This window comes from Suncus etruscus, chromosome 6 (assembly GCF_024139225.1).
Source record: "Suncus etruscus isolate mSunEtr1 chromosome 6, mSunEtr1.pri.cur, whole genome shotgun sequence".
Taxonomy (NCBI): Eukaryota; Metazoa; Chordata; class Mammalia; order Eulipotyphla; family Soricidae; genus Suncus; species Suncus etruscus.
Window position 1 is genome coordinate 132,341,845 of NC_064853.1, and position 12,954 is coordinate 132,354,798.

General features: G+C 38.8%; 1 protein-coding gene across 1 annotated transcript in view; it reads left to right on the forward strand.

The window, feature by feature from the left end:
* The window catches only part of RANBP17 (RAN binding protein 17), a gene marked incomplete at its 5' end in the record, with an annotated part of 271,440 nt that overhangs the window by 166,903 nt on the left and 91,583 nt on the right, over positions 1 to 12,954 (forward strand). The window contains 1 exon segment of the mRNA XM_049775658.1: positions 12,742 to 12,815. Within this exon segment, the coding sequence (XP_049631615.1) occupies positions 12,742 to 12,815 (74 nt within the window).

A 12,954-nucleotide genomic window follows, 5' to 3' on the forward strand; every position in this document is an offset into this window, starting at 1 on the left:
CCTCATAAATACCTCATAAATGCTTATCATGAGATTAGAGATGAGGTCATTAAGCAAATACTCTGATTAATTTAACAATTTAATCCTGGAGTGGGGTATAGATATTTCAGAATTCATTTCATACATATGCAAACCCGAGACAAAAATAAATAACTTAATCCATAAAGCGAAGTTTTTAGGCAGCTCTTGTGAAAATCTAGAGAGAATATTATTTTTTTAAATATTATAACTAAGGAAGATGTTTTTATCTGACTTGATCTTTAAATAATCAAGTTACTATATATTTTGTAAAATGTAAAACATAATGGAACAGATCCAGGCATTTTTACCTTAAATTCACAGTATTTCTATAATTTGTTCTAAGTCATAGCTAGGAGTAATGATTTTTTAAAAAGACTGCCTGGTTCCAGTAACATAATTTAGGAGGGAAGGGGAGATACTTCCTTAGGTTTCAGTATTAACTGTGTAAAGTTTAAATTAATCCTGAGAATGTGTTTGATCACCTTTTTGATGGATAAAATCATGTATCAAAGTATATTGTTGAACATGTTTTGAAAGATTTTTAGACAGTGTAAATAACATAAGAGCAGTTAAAAAAGAAAGACTTCTTTTTATAACACATTGATATTTGCAAATGTTTCCTATCTGCTGGTTGATAAAAATCCACAATTTAGCAAAATAACTACTAGGACTCAAAAGTGGACATTTCACATAGTGTACCATGTAAATGTAAACCTTTGTAGTTACATGTTTTTGTAGCAAGAGAATTGTTTTAAAAGGCATGTAATTTATTAGCTATCGGTAGCTTCTTTATTGCCTTGCCACGCTGCAGTAATAAATAAAAGAAAGTGAACTGATTTTACAAATGGCACACAAGGTGCACATTTTGTGGGGAAAAAGTCTTTTTTTAAAGAATTGGCATTAAATCCTTTTTTTGTGATGACAAAGAGGCTAAGAGTGCAAACTGTATTTTCTGTTTATCGAAAACAGTCTTTTTTTCTCGGGGGCATTTTTTCCTATGATCATCAAGGGATTTCAAAAGCAATAAAGTGTGGAATCATTGTTCGACTTGAACAGTATTAAAACTTAGGTTTTAATTTCAGGGAAGTAATAAGATTTGAACCTGTCTCACATTACAGCACTGTAAGGCATTTAGCAATTGTATTTTAAAAGAGGTTTTTAAGATGCAGCTCACTTGTGCGCTAACTGTCTGTCAGTAATTAATAGTTTTTCTTCAGCTTAGGCTGTTGTGATCAGACCAAGAAATATTCGGGTTTTTAGTAACACATTATGATAATTGTGAGTGTTTATTCCTAATTAGCCTGAATGTCTAATAACTTTCATCTTGCTTCTCTACTTGAAATAAAAAAAGACATTCATAGCTACAGTAAGTCTTTGGACTTTAAAAAAATGCATTTATATATTTTAATAACAATTTATTCCCTACAAGATTTTGTGTCAGTTGACTCATCCATTAACCAAGGGTTTTATTTGTCAATAATACTGCTTAATTTTTAGGCATCGTATCATTTGTATATGTAAAAAATGTGACTAGTTTCAGGACTATATATATATTTATAGCTCAAAGCAAACGGGCAATCTGACTTCTTCAGTACTCGACCTTGACTGAAACTTATCTTTCAGTCTCAAAAAAAGGCCTTAAAATATGAGCATTTCTATTAGATCAATGTGGCAACATACTTGCTGATGAAAGATTGTATTTACCATTTTGAATTGCTATTGAAAATAATTGCCTCTACAGAAGGAAACATCTGTATAAGAGCACACAGTTAAAGCTGCCATCAATTTTTAACATTTGAGGGCTGAGCTATGACCCTGGATGATGGCTGTGACCAGTAACTGCTTCCATTAGCCATAAGTTTTGTTTCTTTATTTTAGTAGATGGCCCAGACTGTAAATATTAGAGAATCTAAAATAAATCAACATATTATCCTAAGGATACAAAATGTAAGAGCTATTTGCGGTGGGGAACCTTTGACAGATAGTTTGGATGAAGCAGATGATTGCCTGCCTCTCGTATCTGGTCTCCATTGCTGTGCCTGCAGGCAGTTTAGTGCTATGGTTGTATATTGATGTCAGGGTTAGTACTGAGTGGCTAGCAGTGACAGATGTCTATAATTACAGGCAATGCTTCCAGTATTTCTGGAAAGCCAGCCTATGTTGAACAATTATCTTATTTCTGCCTTGCCAAAGAGCATGTTCCAATTGCTAGTATTAGCAATGGTGAATACAGTGCTTCATCTGCTGCCTTGGGACAAATGTGGGAAAAGCACTTGGTTATAATACAGAAATGCAAGAAAAAAATTTAGCATTCTGCATTAGTTAAGTTCAGTGTTTTTCTAATTTGTATCACCCCATAATGTTTCTGCTGAAGGAGTCTGGAAATATCAAAGCACATTTGGCTTACTTATTGGGATTTTGTTTTCCCCTAGGCCTGCTTGGCTCCCCAGCGCCAGTACCCTTTGCTTTACGGATAGATGTGTTTAAGCAAAGTTGGCTCTAGAACAAGTTTCTCCAATGTGAATTACATTTTCTGATTGACTCCTGTTACAAGATTGGGAATGGATTTCCATGGACAGTCTTCCTTTGGTGGGGGATAACTGTATGTGATATAGTAGGATGAAATATGCACAAAACCTTATGTATGGGGGACTTCCTATCTGCTGAGAATGGCAGTTCTCAGTAGCTGGTTCTCATCTAACCCCCATTCTTCACTTTAACTACTTCTTATCCTCTCATCTAAGTATTCATGACCACTTTCTTCCATATTTCCTCCTGGCTCACTCTCTGACTCATTAGAAATGTTTTCGTACTTGATGGTCTCTGGTTTTCACTGTTCTTTGTATATAATTGTATTTATGAGACCTCAGCTGTCATACTCCCAGTGTCACACACACACACACACACACACACACACACACACACACACCCTTCCCCCATGTCCTGCTGCCTTATTCAATACATTCCAGTTTTAATATTGCTAATGGTCCTGAAGTCTAGGGTACTAGATAGTAAAACATTGTCCTAGTTATAGATTTTGGATTTTCAGGTAATAGAGTAAGAAGAAATACTTAGAAAATGTCATATTTGGGTTTTTTTTCTGCAACTTTCATCTACATTTTCTCATTGAGCTTTTTATTTAGTTGGTATGACTGTCTTCCTTTCAGAGAACAGGGAGATTTCAGGAAAAGCAAAGCTTTGGTTCAGTATCAGAACCTAATCTGAGTTTTGACCACATCTTCCTTCTCTGAGCCTGAGTTTGCTTTTCAGGCATCCTATGGGCTGTGTATGTGTTTAGACATAACTCCAGAAGTGATGGATAAGAACAGCATCACAAATTTCTACCATATTTGCAGTTTTATTTCCCAAGGGAAAAACTCATTTTGATGAGCCAGCCATTAGTCACAGGGGAGCTAAGCTTGATCCTACATACTTCAGTACTATTCATTCCACTATGTGGGAAACAACTCAAGCCAGATTTGGTGTCGCCAATCAATACTACATTTGTGCATAAAAAGCATCCCCTTTCTGTTTGATTGGGTATATCACCTAGAAATCTGGGATAATTAAAAAACTCTGGTGATGGTTTTCTGTAACTCCTCACCTCTGCATTGATTTAACTAAGAAAACATGAGGGATGGGTCTGGAGTGATAGCACAGCAGTAGAGCATTTGCCTACCCAGCTGGCAGACCTGGGTTCCATCCCAGTATCCCTGTATATGGTCCCTTGATCCTGCCAGGAGCAATTTCTGAGTGTAGAGCCAGGAGTCACCCCTGAATGCCACCAGCATGACCCAACCCCCCCGCCCCCCCCCCCCCCCGAAAAGAAAAAAAAAAAGGTGAGAAAGTTAGTGGAGTTATCTGAATTGAGGAGACACAAAGCAGGAACTAGACAGTGAGTGGAAAACTTACCTTGGTAACAGGAAACAAGAACTTGCATTTGAAAAGGAGGTGGAGGGGATTGTTGCAATGTGGGATTTGGTAATAGAACTGTGTCCATCAGGTCACAGAGTGTTCTGATTTTCTCCTTTCTCTTGCCATTGCTCTTCTTGCTTCTTCTAGAAGATGCAAATGCAAGGTAGAAGAGAGTAAGTTAGAGACTAGGCTGTTTTATTAGGACTTCCTCCCTTCTAATCAAACAACTACTAAATCTATTCACATACCAACTTCAAACATAGATATTTTCCCCAGAACTATAGTACAGCAGGATAGGGCAGGTGCCATGATTATGGCGGCATTTATGGTTTCCAGAGCACTTCCAGGAATAATCCCTGAATGCCACTATGTGTGGCCCAAAAGCCAAGCCACACCAACACACACACACACACACACACACACACACACACACACACACACACACACATTTCCCTCCACATCTAGTTCGAATCAAGCAGGAAAAAAAAAAGACTATTGGTAGCTGACTCTTAATCTTAATGCTTGTCTCTATATAGGTTAATACTAAAAGCAATTTACTGCCCAACTATTCTAGTAGTTAGAGGTGAATGTTTATGTGGACCTTACTAAAAAACTTTTCAAGAGCTCCCAGTGCTGTGCTCATAGTGCTGCATAAAATACAGCATGTGATGACAATAAGAACAATGAAGGCGCAGCAGGCGCATGATAATTTTATTATGTGCCAAAATGACTCTAAGTACTCTCTGTAAATTAACTCCACTAGGCTCCTCAAAATTCTATAAATGAAGGGCTGGAGAAATACTCACTTTAACAGGTAGAGCACTTGCCTTGGGCATGGCCAATTCAAGTTGAATCACCAGCACCCCATTTGATCCCCCAACCACGGCAAAGAGTGACTCCTGAGTGGAGAGCCAGGAGAAAGCTCTGAACACTACCCAGTGTGTCCCAATTTAAAAAAAAAAGGCAACAACAGTATATTAGATCCTATAGTTAACTCATTTTTGAGGAGACTGAAGTTTAAAGGGTAAGTAAGTTGTTTAAAAAATTATATCACCCAAGAATAGTACAGTAGGGTGTTTGGCTCTCATGCAGCCAACCTGGGTTTAATCCCCAGCTTCCCATACAATCCTCTGAGCACCACTAGGATCTACCCTGAGCACTGTTAGGTGTGACCCCAAAAGACAAAAACCGCCAGGAGACAAGTCCCAACTAATGTTGAGCCATCAAGAATTATCACAGATGAAATCATTGACTAGTCACAGCTTCTGAAAGGTTTTCCTCTCTGGGCCCCCTTTTCTTTTCTTTTTTTTTAAATAATTTTTATTGTGATCAAAGTGAATTACAAATCTTTCACAGTAATTTTAAGGTACATAGTGACAATAAATCAGGGCCACACCCACCACCAGTGTTGTCCTCCCTCCACACATCTTCCCAGCATGCATCCCATATCTCTGTCATTTGCACCCCGGTCTAGTGTAACTGCTCTCCTGGTAAGTAAGATATAGAAGTCAAAATTTACTGATAGAAGTAATAAAATTATTTTAAGACAAATATTTTACAATCCTCAAAATCAGTATGGGAGTGAGACCCACAGTAAAAGAAGCCAGGGACCAGTCTAGCATGAAAGAAATGGAAAGGTATAAATGAGATTGGAATAGCATTTTGGGGTAACATTTCCAAAGGTAATTCATTGGTGGCCCCCCTAGTCATACTTGCACAGAGATATTGCCTTGGGAAGCACTGGTTCTAAGAGACTGGCCAGTAATATTGTCAGGGGTATTTCTGTTCTGTTTTTAGGATCTTCCCTCTCTAACTGGAATCTTCAATGAATTTGTTCATGGAAATACCAGTATGCTCCATAGAGCCATTCTCATTTCACTGTGCCTCTGCTCCTGGGCTCCCAGAATATTTAAGCTGAGTCCTAAGTCAATCTCTCTGTTTCTGAACTCGACTGTCCTCTTCTCTTTGCTGGTGTCTGACACCACCAGCAGGTTCCTAAATTCTGTACTGTTTAGGTTTCGCACCTAAAGAGTAGGGAAAGTTCAGAGAAGACTTGGAAAAAGTTGGTATAAGTTGAGCTGTGGGTATTGTTGTGAATCACAATCCTAAAGCCCAACTCATCACAATTCCAAGTTCTTATAATGAAATAGGTGCATGCTCGCAGGATTAAGTTTAGAGATGGGTCGTTTTTCTTTCTGTGCTGTACAATCTTGTGATGTACACCTTATAGTCACCTAAGAAGCAATAGGAAAGGCAAAGATTGGTTATACAGTATGATGGCAGAGTACAAAAATGATCTAGGTTCTCCTGCTTTAGCCCTTCTTGAAATAGTCAGTTCTAACCAGATATTCTGAACTGAAAGGTGACTTGTTATTTGGCTATTAAACAGTATTTAGAGCATATTTCATCCTCATGCCAAAATATATCTCTGGCTGACATCTTTGGGAAATATGGGAGATTTTAAAAATCAAATTTTATTTCTCAGTTCCTCATTTCCTCCATTGCCCTCTCACCAACTTCATTCAGCCTCAGCATCTTCTCCAAAGTCTAATCTTTTCACCTTGTGATTTGATGTTGCAAAGAATTATAAATAAAATGCCCAGAGAGCTCCTTCATGCCATGACCTCAAAACCTACCCAACCAGCCAAGCCTTCTTTCAGGAGCAGGTCGGCTTCTTCTGCTAAGGGCTTGGGGAGAAAATGTATTGACCCAGGACTTCACCATGGCGCTAGCCACAGAAGACTGGGTTAACAGAAGCTTGGCCCCAGACGTGGAGTGAGTTGGCAGCGCAGGAGCAAAGCTGTGTCAGGACAAATGTACACTCCCCGTCTCCTCTAGTTGCCTTTCAGCTGGCTGCACCACAGGAGTCTGTCGACGGGCTGTGTGTCCTGTGACCAGTAACTGGTGTGCTCAGCCCGAGTCCCTTTTGGCTAGTGAAGGCCTGTCGGGAAAGATTAGGTTCATGCTGGTGAAGATCCTTAGTCAGTGGCTCCCTGAAGACAGTGGAGGCAAGCAGCCAGCTTCTGTTGAACAGGTGGTAGTTAGACCCTGGATCTGGGCAGGGCACAGGACAGAAAGAATCCCTCCCAAATGGCCGGTGTTGCTGCTTTCCACAGTACCTGTACTCTTGCTTACAGATGATTGTTTAGTAACTATCCACAAATATCTCCGGCAGCATCTGGAGTCCTTCCTTGGCACCCTGGATTTTGGCCCAAGTTGTGCATGGAAACCCCACTGGGGTGCAAGCAAAAGAGGAAACATGTTCTTAGCCATGCATCAGTGGAGGCCCCTACTGGGAAAGGGGATTATCGCAAGGCAGCAGGCTGCCCTGCACCCGAACCTGCTGAGTTCCTGCTTTGTGCCACAGGATGTGGAGCGCAGGAAATGTGAGGCTGGGGCTCTACCTCCAAGTTTTCTGATACAATAGCTGATTTCAGCCAGATTTGGTAGGTGTGTGTCCCCTTCACGAGATGGCCACACAGATGGTGGCTTCAGATATTCTTACCGAAAGAAACCGTTAATGCCTGTGCTTATTCTGGCGTTCCATGGCTGGTTTTGCTTTATCAGGTACCATTAACTCTGTATTCGAATGAATGAAGCAAACAAATTTCTTACTTTGACCATTTGGCTCTTGGCATAAATTACGGGTTTTACAATGAAAATTTGGCAAAAAAGAAAAAAGAAAACATACATTTTAACCTTATTTTTATCCTCTGTTTTGTGATTCTTATTTTAAATGACTAGTCGTCCCTGATGAACATGGGTCTATATAGTATTATTTGGTTTGTGTGTCACACATGCTGATGTTTGTGTCATTCTCTCTATGTGGGTAATCATGCTAAATACACTTTGTCCTGCCTTAACCATTAATGAATGAGTTCCCAGTATTTAGTACCAAAGAGTACCATCCATGCCATTGATAAATGCTGCTAGTTCCCACCGCTCCTTTCTAACCTTTCTCTTTATCAGGGTCTCATTGGCAACAAGGACACCTGGAGCCTAAAACAAAATATTGAAATTAGTTTCTTACTAATAAGAAGTGACACTTTCAGTTCCAAAATGCTTCTTTTAAGGCATTTTACTAAGAAAGAATTTCCTGTTGCTTCCATTGGATTCTTTCTGGGGACAGGATTTATTTGATCAAATTTCAACCAGTTAAAAAAATCTTGATTGACAGGTAATTTCAGAAGCCTGAAATAATACTGTAAATCACAGTTATCATGTATTACGTTGTTTTTATGTTTTTTAAATTTCTTGATACCATATTATATTAATGAATGTGAATATTTCAGAAAAAATGGTTCAGGAATAGTATATCATCTGATGACAGAATATTCATTGTTGATTTTCACAGCACTGCTAATTTTCTGCATTGAGCCTGTTTACAATGTACTAAAGCTCTTTGAGAAGTTATAATGTCTTAAACATTTATAGGATGCCTAAGGGTATTAACTTACTGTAATTTTCTGAAGATTCATTATCCAAAATCTTAATTCATTATAGCAACTCTTATGAAAACCTATAGAACCAATGTTTTCTCTTATTTTCTTATTTGCACAGAATGAGAGATTCATTGTTCTGTTTAATTTGTTTCATGTGGTGCTTTTGAGTACATTTCATAGAGGGCTGTTATTGAATTTCTGTGACTGTCATTATATATCCATACAACCTTTAGGAACTAATATTCTGGTTTCCCAGTTCTGTAATCTACTTCAAATTTAAGGATTGACATAATTAGTTTCTTCAAAGTTATAAACAGAATGTTAGCGACGACACTGCAGATACCCACCAAGACCAAGGATTAGGAATGGAAAAAGAAAACAGTTAAAATGATCACAGCATATGCTTTTATTCTTTATTAAATTAGATTTACCACTCATTCATCTTATTGCTCATTGTATGTTTATTGCCTTGTCTGGCTTTCTTATCTGGCTTTCCTTTTTAAAACTAAATATAAGATCCTTTAAACTACCTGCATATGGACAATGATTTGGTAGATAAGAAGCCAGAGGATTTATTGGTTCATCGAAGGGAGCATTATGTACAGACAAATGTTTTTTTTTTCTAAAATAAAAAAGAGCTGTCACAGTAAAATAAAGAGAAGAAAACAAACATATTAAAACAGTTTTTTAGGAGCATGCCTTATGAAGTCTGAATAATAATGGCAATTTCATACATTTCTTAAAATTTCAAGGGCTAGATTACTGGTTAAAATAAATAATGGCAGGAAGATCATGGGCTGAGAGGAACTTGGGTCATACCCAGCAGTACTCATGGCTTACTCATGGATATGTATTCAGAAGTCATGCCTGGAGGTGCTTGGGGGACAACATGCAGTGCCGGGGGTCGAACTAGGGTTAGCCACGTGCAAAGCGAGTGCCCTACCTGCTGTCTTTATTTTTCTGGCCCAAACATCAGATTTTTTTGTGTGTGTTTTTTTTCGGGCCACATCCATTTGATGCTCAGGGGTTACTCCTAGCTAAGCGCTCACAAATTTCCCCTGGCTTGGGGGGACCATATGGGACACCAGGGGATCGAACTGTGGTCCTTCCTTGGCTAGCACTTGCAAGGCAGACACCTTACCTCTAGTGCCACCTCGCCGGCCCCCAAACATCAGATTTTTATAACTTCTAAGTTAACACTATTTAATAAAAGTAGAAAGAATTTGTTGTTACCAAGAAGTCTTGAATCTTTATGTCTTTAACAAATGCCATGTCTAACTATGATTAGAGTCTATCAATTGAATAGTTACATAAATATTTAAAAGTAACTAGAGATTTTAAGGTTGCATTTTCTTTGATCTGTCATGAATGAAATAGAATTAGCCAACATCATGCATTCATGCAACACATGTTGATTGACCTATTGACGTGAGGCAGGAATAAAAAAACAGAATGTTATCTGCCCTCAGGGAGCTTGAGATCAGTGAAAAAGAAGAGAAGGTTGTCTCCAGTTCCATGAGATGCTCATACAAGCCCTGACCATCCATTTCCCTTCTTCCTGTCCTTCAGAGAAGAGTAGACACTGCAGATAAGCTTAGCCTGATATTTCTTAAACATTTTTGCTATTTTTCATTATGGTCCCCTATTTTAATTGATTCTAAAATAAAAGATTAGTAAACTAAGATGGGAAAACGAATTTTGTTTCTTCTTTCATCTGCCTTGGGAGTAGAGTCAAAGGCCTGGGGGTGGGGGGTGCAGGACCAGGAATGGAACTCAGAGCCTCAGCACTTCTCACTCTCATTTACTAATGCCTATCATCCTCCTTAAAATGGTTGTTGGAATGTTTCTGCTTCCAAAGTCTTTTTGCTGAAATGATAGTTTTAGAAAATGAAGAAGACACCTAAATAATGTTGGATTATGGTTTTGGTGGAAAACATTCATTGACTTTTATTTTATGATAAACAATGTTGTATATATATTTCCTCTCTGGACAGATTTTCCCACTACCCCTCCCCACGCACACACTCACAATTATGTCTGTCTTTGCTATAATTAAATTCTAAATAATTGAAGACATTTTCATATTACCTGCGTCTTCTCTGAAAGATAAGGTGCTGTGGAAAATGTGAGACTGTTTTTTTTTTAAATGCAGTAATCATACATTGATTTTAAATAGCCCTGTCACTTGTGAAAACAAATCAGATTGTTGCTCTTAATGAGCTTTTCAATTTACTATTCAGTAGATCAGATAAGTGGATTTAAGAGGTAATGATCCTGTTTAGTTCTCAAGCTTGACAGTCAGATCCTAGTAGTGGAAAGAAATCCCGAGGGACAAAAGCGTTGACACAGTTTTAGATGGGATAATGGGAATCAGAGCTAATGGATGATAAAAGGAGTGGTGCAAGTTACAAGGATAAGTGTGGATTAAAGCCCTGCCATGTGTCAATGTTGACTGTTTTTGCTGGTATCTTATTGGGTAAAGTTGATGCTTTGAGACACTGTTTTGACAGCAAAACATAACAGGCCTCCCTGCCCAGCTTCTTCTTTCTTGAATGTCAGGGACACCAGAGAAAACTCTTTTGAGTGTCACATAAGAAAAACAGAATAAAATAAAATGATTTTTAAATATTAAAAAGTCTTAAATAGTTAAAATCCTCTCTTTGGGATATTATATTTTGAGAACTCCACGTGGCGTGGGTAAAACCAGCATCAGATTGATTCTGGGCTATGTCATTAAAAATAAAATCTTGAAAAGCTAGAATTCGATTTCACAAAATGACAATGTAGTGGAGAGATGACAACCACATACAGAGCGAAAAGTGTTGATTCCTATGGCCTTCGTGTCCAGCAAGACTCAGTGAAGGGGAACCAAATTGGGGTTTGGAGCAGAGAGGTCAGCATGTGAGCTCAGATCTGAAGGTGTACCCAAAGCCTCATGACCTGTGGGGCTCTCGTGTGACCCCATTAGGGAATGGTGGGTGGTGAGGTGGTTGGGGGCTACACCCTAAAGTCTCCCTAAAACATGAGTCCCATTTTCTGAAAGGCTGAGTTCGAGGGCCCAGTGCACATTGCACTGGGGGCATCTTCCCTTTCTACCTCCTTCCTATGTGCCTCTGAGCATACAAACTGATCATTTCAAACACAGATGGAAGCATACTCTCATGAGTAGCTTCTGATACAATAGCTGAAGTGCTTCTCTTGGAGTTTCAACATTAGGCAAGATCACTCTGCCTTTCTTTGTGGCCCAGTTCTCCCTCTACCCAGCTTTCCTGGTCTTGCCCTGTCCACCTGTTCCTTCCCCACTGGTTTACTTTCCTGGCAAATATAGAGGAGCAAATGTGTGTCAAACTCCTAAATCATGAACTTCTAGTTTTTTAACTAATTGTAAAAAGTTTTTTGTTTAATCCAAATGTAAGATATGAGAAGAAACAGCTTTTTCTTCCCCAGCCTAGCCCGATAACTGCATAATTGGTGTTGCCCTGTCGTTTTGATCTTAACTTCATGTTATGGGGCAGTACATCATGCCAGAATTTCTGTGAGACAGACAAGGCAGAGAGGATAGGTCAGTTGCTGTTACCTAGGGAAGCAGACAGATCCTCCAGAGAAAGGGAGAAGCCACAATCACAGGAGATCAAGTCACAGAAGAGAAATCCCACACAGCTGGCTTCTGGCAGGAGAGCCTGGAATCACACCAGATCATCAGGGAGTTTGGAGGTATCAACCCACCTCTCAGCCTTGCCAGGCTATCAGGGAATATTCCATTGGCTGCCCATGGCTTTTTCCCACTTGAAACACGATATTGTGTGTTTATAATTGACTTAGGACTGAAATGGTGCACCTCAAACTTTTTGCGGCCAGCACACGTCAGTCAGAAGCTTAGTGGAGTTCCAGGCTGGTGCGTTCTGCTGAGAATTCCCCCAAGCCTGGGATTTCAGCATGAAAAATAAAACTTATCTCTGCCTCTGGGAACTCACAAGATATTCAGGGATCATTTCTATAAATTCTGTAACTTTTTTTATTCTTTTAATTCTTATTTTTATAACTGCCTAACAAATTCAGGAATTATTGGGTGATATGCTGGAAGTTATGGGCATTTTTTAAATGGAGACTCCATCTTTCAAAAAGGCATAGTTTACCACTTGGAGAAAAAAAAAGATGAGTACCGGATGTGAGTATGTAAGCGTGTTTTGGGGGTAGGGGCGCATGTATTTCAAAATAATAGGTGCTTCCTGGAAGACAAAGGGAAAAGTTTGATTACCATTTTTTCCCTTAAATCTTTCATTTACTCATCCATTCTTTTCCCTTGTGAAAGCAATGTGCACTGGAAAAAAAAAAAACTTCACAACTAAATGTTTTCATGCAGGTATATGCCCGAATTTCAGAAGTCTTAGGAATAACAGATGACAGCCATGTTCTAGAAACATTCATGACCAAAATGTGAGTTTTTGTTTAATAGTTTCCCTTTTATTATTGCTTTGAATCTGAGAGATCTCTTTTTACTGTTTAAATTACTCCATAATATTAATTTTAATAAGAGCACTAAAATTATGCTTTAAGTCTCAGTATAGTAGCACTG